Source organism: Bufo bufo, chromosome 2 (assembly GCF_905171765.1).
Source record: "Bufo bufo chromosome 2, aBufBuf1.1, whole genome shotgun sequence".
Classification (NCBI taxonomy): Eukaryota; Metazoa; Chordata; class Amphibia; order Anura; family Bufonidae; genus Bufo; species Bufo bufo.
The window spans coordinates 830,374,797-830,391,070 of record NC_053390.1 but is presented as its reverse complement, the minus strand read 5'-3'; the positions used below and the strand labels follow the sequence as shown (position 1 = coordinate 830,391,070).

At 45.4% G+C, this 16,274-nt stretch overlaps 1 protein-coding gene across 2 annotated transcripts in view; it reads left to right on the top strand.

The window, feature by feature from the left end:
- The window catches only part of LOC120990517, a 39,075-nt gene that overhangs the window by 18,077 nt on the left and 4,724 nt on the right, over nt 1–16,274 (top strand). Inside the window, exons 3-9 of one of the 2 annotated variants that reach the window (XM_040419383.1) lie at nt 703–831; nt 10,087–10,191; nt 10,891–10,959; nt 12,543–12,599; nt 13,097–13,198; nt 13,688–13,789; nt 15,831–15,833. In XM_040419383.1, the coding sequence (XP_040275317.1) occupies nt 703–831; nt 10,087–10,191; nt 10,891–10,959; nt 12,543–12,599; nt 13,097–13,198; nt 13,688–13,789; nt 15,831–15,833 (567 nt within the window). The remainder of the gene's footprint in view (nt 1–702; nt 832–10,086; nt 10,192–10,890; nt 10,960–12,542; nt 12,600–13,096; nt 13,199–13,687; nt 13,790–15,830; nt 15,834–16,274) is intronic. The other variant, XM_040419384.1, reaches the window with a different exon arrangement.

The window sequence follows — 16,274 nt, the reverse complement described above, 5'->3', positions numbered from 1 at the left end:
AGGAGTTGTTGTTTTCAAGGCCAGATCTCCATGAAACCAAATTTCCCTAGGACACAGTGAGCTTCAAGCCTAGTGGTTCATAAACAGTGCCCGTTGACATGGATTCTCCAGTTGCTTAGCTAATTGCAGGAATTGCAAGGAAAATAAAAGACGGGTGGCAACTTTTCAAGTGGAAAAAGTCCAGAAAATGATTGCAGTTAGGCAATGTGTTTTTGCCTCTGTAATGCAACCTTCAACAGGTCTTGGCACAGTGAGTTAGGTCACCTTGACTATAGACCAGGGCTGGAACTATTGGTTTAGAGACTACTCTGGCCCAAAGAAATACAAAATCGGTATCTTGTGGCATGAAACAATTCCGTTTCTCATGTAGATACAGGACTATCCTGCTAAGGTATGCTTTTGGTGATGATTTTCATCATGGCCAACTGGGGTAATAAGCCAAAGCAACCCCCACCACCATGAGCTACTACCATAGTTACCTTCAACACAACCACCCTACACAGGAACTGTTATTAACATCCTAACATATTGTCATCCTGAAGAAGTTCCCTCAGACCTGTACTAGGAGCCTAAAGCTGAACCTCAAGTAACTTTATTCATGGTGTCTATCGCCCTTAATGACGCCCTGTTCACACCTGAGGTTGGAGGTTAGCTATGATCTTAGACTTTGCCTTATATCAGCATATGTCTGCTTTGTTTCAGAACCCACCAATCGTAACAAGTCCCAGGTTTCTACTAGAAGACTTCTCGGCTTTGTCTCCTTCTGCTTTTCGCTGGACTCTGTGGTTCACGCCATGTTCACTTTTGTGCTTCTAATACTGACACTAAAACGTGAGTAACTGGTATACAGAATGTGAGTGAGAAGGTGGGCTGTAGAAAAAGAGAAAGTCTAATGTCAAACCCTAGGAGATGGTTCCAGGACTGGCACATCCTTCCTCTTCACCCGTTCTTGCAATTATTCTGAAGGGATCTGGAGAGGAGGAAGGTCCTGTGTCCTGAGCTGGTGATTAGTAAAAAGGTGCAACTTCACAACCCATCCATGTTGGGCACTGATTCTGCATAGTTGTGAATCCTATTCACAGGGCATGATAAAGAAAAGGCACCCTCTGATACAGATGTGCTCAGAGGTTATTTTATGTAACTGGTCACATGATTTATGGTAATGAAGTGATGCCATTAGTCCACTCCTGCGATAGGATGAGGGGTGGTTTGTTGCACTACATGGAGCAGTGCTCATTTTTGTAAGTTCTTTTTATGTCTGAACAAAAGATTTGGCAAAACTGATAGGGATGGCATGGGACAAGCATAAGGTCACCAACATTTATAAAGACAACCGGGGACAGGTTTATTCTCTCGCCAGCACTCATACAAACAATCAGGGACAGGTGTACCATCACCAGCACTCATATAGACGAGGACAGGTGTACCATCACCAGCACTCATATAGACGAGGACAGGTGTACCATCACCAGCCCTCATATAGATAGGGACAGGTGTACCATCACCATCACTCATATAGATGGGGACAGGTGTACCGTCACCAGCAACTTATATAGATGGGGACAGGTGTACCATCACCATCACTCATATAGATAGGGACAGGTGTACCATCACCATCACTCATATAGATAGGGACAGGTGTACCATCACCAGCACTCATATAGATAAGGACAGGTGTACCATCACCATCACTCATATAGATAGGGACAGGTGTACCATCACCATCACTCATATAGATAGGGACAGGTGTACCATCACCAGCACTCATATAGACAATCGGGGACAGGTGTATCATCACCATCACTCATATAGATAGGGACAGGTGTACCATCACCATCACTCATATAGATAGGGACAGGTGTACCATCACCATCACTCATATAGATAAGGACAGGTGTACCATCACCATCACTCATATAGATAGGGACAGGTGTACCATCACCAGCACTCATATAGACAATCGGGGACAGGTGTACCATCACCATCACTCATATAGATAGGGACAGGTGTACCATCACCATCACTCATATAGATAGGGACAGGTGTACCATCACCAGCACTCATATAGATAAGGACAGGTGTATCATCACCATCACTCATATAGATAGGGACAGGTGTACCATCACCATCACTCATATAGATAGGGACAGGTGTACCATCACCAGCACTCATATAGATAGGGACAGGTGTACCATCACCATCACTCATATAGATAAGGACAGGTGTACCATCACCATCACTCATATAGATAGGGACAGGTGTACCATCACCATCACTCATATAGATAGGGACAGGTGTACCATCACCATCACTCATATAGATAGGGACAGGTGTACCATCACCATCACTCATATAGATAAGGACAGGTGTACCATCACCATCACTCATATAGATAGGGACAGGTGTACCATCACCAGCACTCATATAGACAATCGGGGACAGGTGTACCATCACCATCACTCATATAGATAGGGACAGGTGTACCATCACCATCACTCATATAGATAGGGACAGGTGTACCATCACCAGCACTCATATAGATAAGGACAGGTGTACCATCACCATCACTCATATAGATAGGGACAGGTGTACCATCACCATCACTCATATAGATAGGGACAGGTGTACCATCACCAGCACTCATATAAACAATCGGGGACAGGTGTACCATCACCAGCACTCATATAGATAGGGACAGGTGTACCATCACCAGCACTCATATAGATAGGGACAGGTGTACCATCACCAGCACTCATATAGATAGGGACAGGTGTACCATCACCAGCACTCATATAGATAGGGACAGGTGTACCATCACCAGCACTCATATAGATAGGGACAGGTGTACCATCACCATCACTCATATAGATAGGGACAGGTGTACCATCACCATCACTCATATAGATAGGGACAGGTGTACCATCACCAGCACTCATATAGACCTCATTATCATAGACCTCACAGCACAGATATGTGTGTTTCCTGAGGCGATCTGAGGTAATTTAACTAACTTTATTCAGACACAAACAATATGACAAAGGTTAACAACTGTCATATCTATATATAGCCTACAGGTGGCAGTAAACATGTTAACATGTATAACTCCTAACATCCTCCCTTTCTTGTGAAATCAAGTAATATATAACATAAGATGATTGGATACCACAATACATTCCAAAGGTGACAATGTTTTTTATAATGTATCTAGCATACACAATCCTTATATCTTGTTGGTGTTCTAATAACCCTAGTTCTAGTACGTCTTGGTGTGGCAGGAGCTTCACATTGTTGCATATGATCATCCATCCCTGTTTCTTCGGGAATTGTCTCATCTGGAGATGAACCTGGTGTAATCACTTCACTTATTTCAATGTCAGATTTGTCACCTGCAGTCCTCAGAAACTTCCTATTCCTTCTGTACAACTGTCCATTTGCTTCCACTTTATAAGATCGTGGAGCAACTTTCTCCAAACAAATACCTTGTCGCCAAATTTCCTCTGTTGACGACGGCGATGGCTGTATTCGCACTGGTTGACCAATGCTTAGTTCAGGAAGTTCCTTGGCTCCATTATCATAATATGCCTTTGCTTTTTTGCGTCTTTCAGTTAGGTTCTCGACCACTCCTTTTATAACCTTTGGAAACAGCAGTTTCTGAGCAGTCGGAAGTAAAGTCCTGGTCCTTCTTGACATTAGCCGTTGTACAGGACTACTGCTGGTGCCTTCTGATGGGGTATTTCTCCAGTCAAGAACCGCTTTCCAGATATCCTTGTCATCTCGTTTAGCTTTCTTTATGAGTGTTTTTGCTATTTTTACAGTAGCTTCAGCTTTACCGTTGGACTGACTGTGATATGGGGATGAGGTAAGATGTTCAAATTCCCACTCTCTACAAAATCGTGCAAACTCTGAGCTGACAAACTGTGGTCCGTTATCTGTAATTACAGAATCAGGGATTCCATGTCTGCTAAAATGTGCTTTGCAACAATCTATAATTGTTTTAGAGGTGGTATCAGAAACTAAATCAATTTCCCAGAAATCTGAATAATAATCAACAATTATTAAGTAATCTTGTCCTGTTAAGGAGAATAAGTCCATGCCTAGTTTGCTCCAGGGTAGAGTGGGCAATTTGTGAGTCGCCAGAGGTTCTTTTGTTTGTTTACGCATATACTCATTGCAAGTATTACAGTTCTTTATTGCCTCTATAATCTCTGGGCCCATGTGTGGCCAAAAGATGACATCCTTGGCCTTGCGAAGGCATGCTTCTATTCCTAAGTGGCTAGAATGAGTCCTCGCAATCATTTCTGGGCGCATGTTTTTTGGTATGACGACTCTGTGTCCTTTATACAGAATTCCATTTTGTACGCTTATCTCATCTCTAAAGCCCCAGTAGTCCCTGATACAAATCGGTATTTTTTCTTTCTGGTCTGGCCATCCTGTAAGGACAGTAGTTTTTAATGCTTGCAAGACTTCATCTTGTTCTGTGAACTTCTGAATTTGTTGTAGGCGCAAATCAGACACTCTTAGATATTCTGCAAAGTTTATCTCTTCCAGTTCCTTAGAAAAGGCCTCCTCTGATTGCATCAAGACAATCTCATAATCTGGGGTGTCCTTGTCCATTGTTCTGTGAGGTAATGCTGCTCTTGATAAGAAGTCTGCAATATACATTTCTGATCCTTTTTTGTAAACCACATTAAGGTTGTATTTTTGCAACTGTAGCATCATGCGCTGTAGACGTTTTGGTGCTACTAGGAGAGGTTTTTAAAAAATGCTCTCTAGAGGCTTATGATCAGTCTCAATGTTAATAATATTTTTTCCATGTAAGTACTGATTAAACTTCTGGCATGCATATACAATGGCAAGACATTCCTTTTCAATCTGGGCATATCTTTGTTCTGTTGAAGACAGTGTACGTGATGCAAATGTCACTGGCTGACCTCCTTGCAAAAGTGTTGCTCCAAGACCTTTTTCACTGGCATCACATTGGACTGTTACTTCTTCATTGACATTGTAGTATCTCAAAACTGGATGTTTAGTAACAATATCTTTAATTTGCTTGAGGGCTTCATCATGGCTGGATTGCCAGGCCCACAAGCTGTCTTTGTCTGTCAGTCTGCGTAGTGGTTCACATACATCCGAAAGATGTGGTAAGAATTTTGAAGGGTAGTTTACAAACCCTAGCAGTCTCTGAACTGCTTGTACATTGTCAGGCTTTGGTACCTCTAAAATTGCTCTGACTTTTTCTGGATCAGGACGCAGGCCTTCTGCTGTGAGTAAATGTCCCATGTATGGTACCGATGATAGCCTCAATCTCAGCTTCTTTTTATTGAATTTTAGGTTCAGCTTTCGTGCTCTCTCTAAGAGTCCAATCAAATTCTTGTCATGATCCTTTGTGGCCTCCTCTGTAGTGTCACCACAGCCATACACCAATATATCATCTGCAATAACTTCCACTCCGGGCAGGTCTTCTACTGCTCCATGTTGTCTACGTTGATATTCTTCTGGTGCAGTAGAAATCCCAAAAGGCATGCGTAGCCATCGGTAACGCCCAAAGGGAGTCCAGAATGTAGTGAGAACTGCTTTTAGTGTCCAGTTTTACTTGCCAGAAGCCATCCTTAGCATCTAAGACAGAAAATACTTTAGCATTTGTTAAACTTGGTAGGATTCCCTCTATAGTGGGCATTGGATAATGTGAGCGTTTTAGTGCTTTATTTAAGTCTTTGGGATCAATGCATATTCGCAGCTTGCCTGGTTTCTTAACAGCAACCATACTACTTATCCATGTCGTAGGTTCTATGACCTTTATTATCACTCCCAGTGTCTCTAATCTCTCTATTTTCGCCTTTAAGTCTGCTTTAAGTGGAGCCGGCACTCTACGTGGTTGGTGTTGAACAGAAGGTATTGCTTCATCTATTTCTAGGTGATACTCTCCAGGTAGACACCCTAGTCCTTTGAAAATGTTTCTATATTCAGTTGTGATCATTTCATAAGAAAAGGGTGAAGTTGTAGTTGTTTGCTGGTCATCATGTAATAATACATTATGTTCTACATTCAGTGTAAGGAGGCCCATTAGCTGACATGTTTCTGCTGAGAGAAGTGGTTTGTGTTTACCTTGGACAACTTGGAATTGCAGTGGATATGTTTTATCTTTATATGTACAATTTAGATTACATCGGCCCATAAGTATCATATAGGTATCATTGTACCATTTTAATTTGACATTACTCTTCTGTAATGTTGGCTTTCCTTCTTTAACAATTTTGCAATAGTCTTTGTATGTCATAAGGTTGCAGGTGGCCCCACAGTCTAACTGACAGTGTAACCTTTCCCCTGCTTCTCTGTCAGTGCTGAGTTCTAGTGGTACAAACCACTGTGACCCCGGACTGCTTACTGCTCCTATTGGATGAATAATAGTGAATACTGATTCTTCTGAGCTGCTGCTCTTGATCTGTGCAGCCATATGTATTCTGCCATGTGCTTTCTGCCTTTACTGCAGGTTTCTCCATATGCAGGACAGTGGTCTCTGCCCCAGGGGTGGTTGTTTTCACAGTATCTACATCTGATTGTTTTTACTTTGCTTTCTTTCATGGGCTTTTTATATGTTCTAGCAGTATAACGTACGGCTTCAGTTTCACTTTTGCTTTCTTGCATTGCTTGTATTTGCATTTCTGTAAGTTCATGGCTTCTACACATGTCCCTGGCTCTCTGCAGGTTCAGGTCTGGTACTCTGAGCAGTCTCTGTCTAGCATTAATGTCTTTTGATCCCAGAACTATTCTGTCTCTGATAAGTTCATCATGTAATACTCCAAACTCACGTGTAGCGGCTATAGCTGCCTCAGCCTAGTCACATACTGATCTATAGTTTCCAATGGGCCTTGGTTTGTGGTATTGAATATGTGCCTCTCATAAATGATGTTACGTGAAGGCATAAAATGTCTCTGTAATGCATCCAGAGTTTTCTCTGTGTCCTGCTTGTCGGCATCAGAGAGTGAGAGGTGCTGATGAATCCGCAGACCGTCTCTCCCATCACTGAGCGCAGTGTCGCTGTCCTTACCTTTACGCAGACCGTCTCTCCCATCACTGAGCGCAGCGTCGCTGTCCTTACCTTTACGCAGACCGTCTCTCCCATCACTGAGCGCAGTGTCGCTGTCCTTACCTTTACGCAGACCGTCTCTGCCATCACTGAGCGCAGCGTCGCTGTCCTTACCTTTACGCAGACCGTCTCTCCCCATCACTGAGCGCAGTGTCGCTGTCCTTACCTTTACGCAGACCGTCTCTGCCATCACTGAGCGCAGTGTCGCTGTCCTTACCTTTACACAGACCGTCTCTCCCCATCACTGAGCGCAGCGTCGCTGTCCTTACCTTTACGCAGACCGTCTCTCCCCATCACTGAGCGCAGCGTCGCTGTCCTTACCTTTACGCAGACCGTCTCTCCCCATCACTGAGCGCAGCGTCGCTGTCCTTACCTTTACGCAGACCGTCTCTCCCCATCACTGAGCGCAGTGTCGCTATCCTTACCTTTACGCAGACCGTCTCTCCCATCACTGAGCGCAGCGTCGCTGTCCTTACCTTTACGCAGACCGTCTCTCCCCATCACTGAGCGCAGTGTCGCTGTCCTTACCTTTACGCAGACCGTCTCTGCCATCACTGAGCGCAGCGTCGCTGTCCTTACCTTTACGCAGACCATCTCTCCCCATCACTGAGCGCAGCGTCGCTGTCCTTACCTTTACGCAGACCGTCTCTGCCATCACTGAGCGCAGTGTCGCTATCCTTACCTTTACGCAGACCGTCTCTCCCCATCACTGAGCGCAGCGTCGCTGTCCTTACCTTTACGCAGACCGTCTCTCCCCATCACTGAGCGCAGTGTCGCTGTCCTTACCTTTACGCAGACCGTCTCTCCCCATCACTGAGCGCAGTGTCGCTGTCCTTACCTTTACGCAGACCGTCTCTCCCCATCACTGAGCGCAGTGTCGCTGTCCTTACCTTTACGCAGACCGTCTCTGCCATCACTGAGCGCAGTGTCGCTGTCCTTACCTTTACGCAGACCGTCTCTCCCATCACTGAGCGCAGCGTCGCTGTCCTTACCTTTACGCAGACCGTCTCTCCCCATCACTGAGCGCAGTGTCGCTGTCCTTACCTTTACGCAGACCGTCTCTGCCATCACTGAGCGCAGTGTCGCTGTCCTTACCTTTACGCAGACCGTCTCTCCCCATCACTGAGCGCAGCGTCGCTGTCCTTACCTTTACGCAGACCGTCTCTCCCCATCACTGAGCGCAGTGTCGCTGTCCTTACCTTTACGCAGACCGTCTCTCCCCATCACTGAGCGCAGTGTCGCTGTCCTTACCTTTACGCAGACCGTCTCTCCCCATCACTGAGCGCAGTGTCGCTGTCCTTACCTTTACGCAGACCGTCTCTGCCATCACTGAGCGCAGTGTCGCTGTCCTTACCTTTACGCAGACCGTCTCTCCCCATCACTGAGCGCAGTGTCGCTGTCCTTACCTTTACGCAGACCATCTCTCCCCATCACTGAGCGCAGTGTCGCTGTCCTTACCTTTACGCAGACCGTCTCTGCCATCACTGAGCGCAGTGTCGCTGTCCTTACCTTTACGCAGACCGTCTCTCCCCATCACTGAGCGCAGTGTCGCTGTCCTTACCTTTACGCAGACCATCTCTCCCCATCACTGAGCGCAGTGTCGCTATCCTTACCTTTACGCAGACCGTCTCTCCCCATCACTGAGCGCAGTGTCGCTGTCCTTACCTTTACGCAGACCGTCTCTCCCATCACTGAGCGCAGCGTCGCTGTCCTTACCTTTACGCAGACCGTCTCTCCCATCACTGAGCGCAGTGTCGCTATCCTTACCTTTACGCAGACCGTCTCTCCCCATCACTGAGCGCAGTGTCGCTATCCTTACCTTTACGCAGACCGTCTCTCCCATCACTGAGCGCAGTGTCGCTGTCCTTACCTTTACGCAGACCGTCTCTCCCCATCACTGAGCGCAGTGTCGCTATCCTTACCTTTACGCAGACCGTCTCTCCCATCACTGAGCGCAGTGTCGCTATCCTTACCTTTACGCAGACCGTCTCTCCCTTCACTGAGCGCAGTGTCGCTGTCCTTACCTTTACGCAGACCGTCTCTCCCTTCACTGAGCGCAGTGTCGCTGTCCTTACCTTTACGCAGACCGTCTCTCCCCATCACTGAGCGCAGTGTCGCTGTCCTTACCTCGGGGTCTTTCTTATCGAGTTCAGTTGCCACCTCATAATCTTCCCACTGGGATTTGAAATATGTCCAGTTAACTGCCAGGTCCCCTTTACAGTCCATGGGAGACGACGGCACAGGGAAGTTGTTTGCAGCCATTTTCTGTAACACGGTGCGTCTCTTATTAATAAATTACCAGAGAAACTATTCTTGTTGGTCTTTTGTTCTGATATTAGGACTTTAGTGGTTTCTAAAACACCAAAGCCCTCTCCACTTCTGACACCATGTTTCCTGAGGCGATGTGAGGTAATTCAACAAGCTTTATTCAGACACAAACAATATGACAAAGCTTAACAACTGTCATATCTATATAGCCTACAGGGGGCAGTAAACATGTATAACTCCTAACAATGTGCAGGGCTGTACACTAGTGTTGGGCTGAAGACCACATTGCCACCTTTGCAGTAGCAGTGAAGTGCCAGTTGCTTATCTCGCCTGATGGACAGTGAAGCCCTGTTCACCTCATCCATAGAAGGCTGATAGAGTGCAGTAGATGTATTATTTTAGTAGATGTGGAGCATGTGGTTCTTTATAACCTGCACATTTTGCTCTTTTTATATCTTTTGCTGGTTTATCCAAAAATCCATGAGGGGCTGGTACTGGGCCCCAGCGTCAGTTTACCAGTCCGTCAAAAAACATCTTGTCAGTTTTCATGGTGGGAAGACATATTTTGTCTACTATGAACCTCCAAGCGTTGATTTCTGCTCCTCAGAATCACTGCAGGAGAATAGGAGAGTGTGCAGTCCATGGACAACACCTCCCAATGTAACCGTTAAACCTACAGATCTGTATGTAGAAGGTTTCAGAATTTTTTACATGTATCTTAATTTTACCAGGATTCTGCGAGAGGCTGGAGGAGCAGAGTGCGAATTTCGCTTTTGGGATCATTTGCGGTTTCATGGTCTTATCTCAAGTCGTCAGCTTAGGCTTAATCTCCAGCGGTAAGAATATGTTACAGATGAAACATGCTGGATGGATTTTCTCAGTTCTACCTTCCTAAATCTTGATATCCTGAGAATAAGATAAATGTCAGACCCCAGCAGAGCAGGGACACACAACATCTCCTAAAACTGGACTTCATACGCTATATGTCCATCATGTCCACATGCACAAGTTACAATAATAGTGGAGAGTCTATTTGCAGAAGTGGAGAACAATGGCATCTCTCACATGGTGTAATGCTTCATTTTTTGAGGGGGCACTGCAGGGAAACTGAACACTATCTGCAGGGTCCATCTAAAGGTCAAAGCAGATTGCTGTGGTTGGAAAATTGTGGTAGGACAATATTCACAGCCGTGTCTGTTGGACGGGGCAATATCATCTCCTCCCTAAAAAATGTTAAACTTTTATGCTGATGGAATAATCTAGGCCGTGAAGGTCACTAGATGGTGGAGGCTCCAGACAAATACGCTAAGACCCTCCTTATAATCTGCCATCATAATGCATATTGACCCCCACTCCGCCCTTAATACAGCCACCCTAGACAGCAGCCTACAGAGGAGATTTATGCCCCCGGGTAGGTTAAAAGTGTCAACCTGGGAACTACTGTAGAAAAAAGAAGATATGAGTATTGCCTACACTGATGTATTGTAACAACCCTTCAGCTGGTGATGGTGAACAGGAAATCTTTCTTTCCACAGAAAGGTCCTATTCATGGTTCCTGGTATTAATTCCCATCATTCTTGTCATGGACATATTGCTATACTTTGGTGAGTTATCCATGTATATATATATATAGACCAGCAGAAGGACGCGGCTTCGCTCGGGTATATTTCATCCATTTCATTTAATGTTTGTGTGTGTCGTTAAAAGATATCAACACTATCCACTATAACAGTGACATCTACAGTACCTCTACAAACCTCTACAGTACTCCACCCCCTTAACAGTGAACTCCACAGTCCCTCACCCCTTAACACTGATCCCCCCACAGTGCCCCGCCTCCATAAAATGGGACCTCCACAGCAGCCCATCCCCTTAACTTTGACCTTCACAGCAGCCCGCCCCTTTAACAGTGAGTTTCACAGTACCCTACTCCCTTGACATTGACCTCCTCAGGGGCCTGCTCCCTTAACATTGACCTACACAGCACCCCACCCCTTAACACTGACCTCCTTAGGGGACCGTCCCCTTATCTGTTTTCCCTGCCCCCTTAACAGAGACCTCCACAGCACCCGTCCCTTTAACAGTGACCGCCACAGTACCCAGTTCCCTTAAGAGTGACCTCCACAGTACCCCCTTCCCGTAACAGTGACCTCACAGTACCCTGCTGACTTAACAGTGACCTCCACAGCAGCTGCCCCTCTAATAGTGACGTTCACAGCAGTCTGTCCCCTTAACAGTAACATCCACAGTGAACGCCCCTTTAACCGTGAGCTCCACAATACCCTCTAAAAGTGGTCCAAGAAAGGACAACCAGTGAAATAATGACAACAGGGTCAAAGATGCCTCCGAGTGTTTGATGCGTGTCTGAGGCCTCGCCTTACAAATTGCAGAATTTAAAAGATTTGTTGCTAATGTGTCAGTGCCAAAAACCACAGACCTTCAGAGATCTCTTTAAGTCCATGACTCATGTAAAAGTTATGTTGGGGGCACAAGGGGTTTATCTTCACAGTATTAGGCAGGTGGATGTAATGTTCTGTCTGACTGATGTATCTCATACGGAAACACTTCATTGTGTAACCCTTAGGCCTCATGCACACGACCGTTGTTTTATTCCGTGTCCGTTGCTCCGTTTTTCATGATTTTCTGCAGACCCATTGATTTTCAATCGGCTAATGCACCGTTTGCCATCCGCATCCGTGATCCGTGGTTCCAATCCGTCAAAAAAATATAACCTGTCCTATTATTTTCGCAGAACACGGTTTGCGGCCCCATTCAAGTCAATGGGACCGCAAAAAAAACGTGGAGGCACACAAGATTGTCATCCGCGTCCGTGCGTCCACGTCAGTTTTTTTCCTATCATTTGCATGGCAAACCTGACTTAAACTTTTTTTTAACTTTCCTTTATGTCTGGAGGTCCTCCCAAAATAAAGGAAGACACACGGAAGCAAAAACGGAAACGGATCACGGAAAAGCGGAAGCCCATTTTGCGGAACGGAACACAACAACGGTCGTGTGCATGAGGCCTTAGTTGTAAGCCTACACATTACAGTGTTTCATGGCCTGCTCCAGGAGACTTGGTCGGGGAGTAGAGCTCGTGCCCTTAACAGCTGATAATGACCAGTTTTGTTGGATTATTACTTAAATGGTAATAAAACCAGAAAAAGTCCTAATTTCTGCATTTTTGCAGGATGCCTCCCGAAATGTGTTGGAGCTCAAATCACCAACTTCATGGACAGATTTTGCAGTAAGTTGTACATTTTAAAGATTGTGAGCTGCTCAGCTCAATAGGTTAAACAATCTAATTATAAGTCAATACAGAAGCCAGAACGACTGTGGCTGCCATATTGGTTGTCACTCATCTTTTCCAGAAGCAAAATAGTATATGTGATAACTTAAAAGGGCAAGTTTGGGATTTTAAGAAACCTGTGTAAGAGCAGGAAATGTTGCCAAGAAATGAGGTATATACTCTCCTGTAAGAGTGACAACTGATTCTGCAGTGATGACGTCACATCAGTCATGTGACAGCTGCAGCCAATCACTATCCTAAGCACTAGCACTGTCGTATGCAGGTTTCTTAAAAATTCCAGACAACCCCGTTTAACACAAGAGGATGACTCATAGACTTATATTTGTGGACGTCATATGCATTGAGGAGGAGTAGTCCTTTGAGTTGATTTGTATTATTTATGGTATATTATAGGGATTTCATAAAATGTTTCCATTTTATTTTCTCCTCTTTAGACTCCAGATGTAAGCAGATCGCTCAGTACATTTGGAGAGGCTTCATTCTGCTGCTTCAGGTCGGGTTTACAGTCTGTGTTGGGCACATATACCATGGGATCGGTAGGTGTCTTCTGGAAATCTTATCCCCTTCTCGCAGTGCGATGCAATAGTTTGGTGTAGTGAGAAGATAGTTAGTACCTCACACTGTATTATTGTTCTACACATATGGCACAGGTTCCATACCCCTCAGCCATAATACCCCTAAGATGTTGTAGACCATGGTGGTCATGGCACCTAAATGGTTTTAGAGATGAAGGAGTTTCCACATCTGCCTTACATGCAGCAAAATGCTATGAAAACTCTTGACAGAGTACAATTAACACCATAACCACTGGGTGACCACACATGGACACATACAGGTTAGACATCTCGTGACAGAGTATCATGAAATCATTTTATTTTAAAAGTTGGTCATCTTGTGAAATAAATATTGAGATATGTTGCACCAAGAGAAAGTTAATGAAGACTGGTCACTCATGGGTATTAGTTGTTTCTTTGAGGAGCCCAACAATCCCAATATCTAACCACAAAAATGTTGTTGATTTTCAGATGATGACAATTCAAGAGGACAATCTCCTAATAATGGTTATGTGGCCATCGCTTTCATCATTTCTTTTCTTTTGAATCTTGGAATTTTCTTCATTGGCTACTGTAAGTTTATGGCCAACTGCTAAGAGTTCAGAGAAATACTATGTGAGACCAGGAAGACTATTGTTACAGAAAGCTAATCTCAGATGGCTCCATGCCATTTTATGTGGAAAGTATTCATATTTAGAGAGACTTGTTTTCCTTGCCGACTCATAGAGAAAACCTGTGAGTCCTGCTTCTTCTGCCCTCTCATAGAGAAAACCTGTGAGTCCTGCTTACCCTGCCCACTCATAGAGAGAGCCTGTGAGTCCTGCTTCTTCTGCCCTCTCTTAGAGAAAACCTGTGAGTCCTGCTTTCCCTGCCCACTCATAGAGAGAGCCTGAGTCCTGATTCTTCTGCCCTCTCATAGAGAAAACCTGTGAGTCCTGCTTCCCCTGCCCACTCATAGAGAGAGCCTGTGAGTCCTGCTTCTTCTGCCCTCTCTTAGAGAAAACCTGTGAGTCCTGCTTACCCTGCCCACTCATAGAGAGAGCCTGTGAGTCCTGATTCTTCTGCCCTCTCATAGAGAAAACCTGTGAGTCCTGCTTCCCCTGCCCACTCATAGAGAAAGCTTGTGAGTCCTGCTTATTCTGCCCTCTCATAGAGAAAACATGTGAGTTCTGCTTCCACTGCCCACTCATAGAGAGAGCCTGTGAGTCCTGCTTCTTCTGCCCTCTCAGAGAAAACCTGTGAGTCCTGCTTCCCCTGCCCACTCATAGAGAAAACCTGTGAGTCCTGCTTCCCCTGCCCACTCATAGAGAGAGCCTGTGAGTCCTGATTCTTCTGCCCGCTTATAGAGAAAACCTGTGAGTCCTGCTTCCACTGCCCACTCATAGAGAGAGCCTGTGAGTCCTGCTTCTCCTGCCATACATAGAGAAAAAATGTGAGCCCTGCTTCCCCTGCCCACTCATAGAGAGAGCCTGTGAGTCCTGATTCTTCTGCCTTCTTATAGAGAAAACCTGCGAGTCCTGCTTCCCCTGCCCACTCATAGAGAGAGCCTGTGAGTCCTGATTCTTCTGCCTTCTTATAGAGAAAACCTGTGAGTCCTGCTTCCCCTGCCCACTCATAGAGAGAGCCTGTGAGTCCTGCTTTTCCTGCCCTACATAGAGAGAACCTGTGAGTCCTGCTCCCCTCATCCACCCAGAGCAGCAGGATTGACAGGTTTTTTATGAGTAGGTCATGGGTTACCAGGAGTAATGGGTGGTGAGAGTGGACCCACTATGCCAACTAATTGGCTTGACTTTGGGCTGACTCTAAGTGCGTTACCCTGGCAGTTCCCTGGTATTCACCCATTACCCCCTCTACAGGGATCTGGTCTTTGCCGCAGGGGAGCTGCCAGGCCGCTACCTCTTGAGATAGTCCCTATGTAGTTGGTGGCTGACCCACAAGGGTCAGAGACACTGTTGCAAAGTACCAAGAGGTCAGGCAATAGTTGTAGTCAGGGAACAGACTGAAGTGTAGTCAGGAAACCGGGCAGGCAGGCAACAGAGAATCAAAGTCACTTAACAGGCAGAAGTTCAGTACATGTGCACTCAGACAGAATCATGCACTTTTGGTGGTAAATTAGAAACTAAGAACTTAAGCTCAGTGACCCTCCCACTGGGGATAGGCCAGCCATATGCTATAGATAGGGTTGCTTTCTGGCCAGTATTTAACTGGCCTAACTGGTATTTTGCCCAGAAGACTGGTGCCGGTATTTCTGGGATTTTTTATGAGATTTTGCACATGAGCAGTCAATGATTGGATGTTTTGGTCCCGACAGGAAAATTGATGGGAGGAGTCCAGGAAGTAAGCAGCACTAATGGGACAATGAATAGGATTAGTCAGGCAGAGTCACAATAAAAATGGTCTTGATCGGTGGCAGCCAGCCAGAAGTGAATGATGGACAGGGAAATCCAGCCCCGTGAGTTGTGCCTGCGATATGAGTTGTGCCCTGTTGCGAGATATATATATATACAGTCAGGTCCTTAAATATCGGGACATCAACACAATTCTAACATTTTTGGCTCTATACACCACCACAATGGATTTGAAATGAAACGAACAAGATGTGCTTTACCTGCAGACTGTCAGCTTTAATTTGAGGGGATTTACATCCAGATCAGGTGAACGGTGAAGGAATTACAGCAGTTTACATATGTGCCTCCCACTTGTTAAGGGACCAAAAGTAATGGGACAGAATAATAATCATAAATCAAACTTTCACTTTTTAATACTTGGTTGCCAATCCTTTGAAGTCAATTATAGCCTGAAGTCTGGAACGCATAGACATCACCAGACGCTGGGTTTCATCCCTGGTGATGTTCTGCCAGGCCTCTACTGCAACTGTCTTCAGTTCCTGCTTGTTCTTGGGGCATTTTCCCTTCAGTTTTGTCTTCAACAAGTGAAATGCTCAATCGGATTCAGGTCAGGTGATTGACTTGGCCATTGCATAACATTCCACTTCTTTCCCTTAAAAAACTCTGTTGTTCCAGAACTGTGAAGGCTTTTTTAGATGTCATTTGGCAAA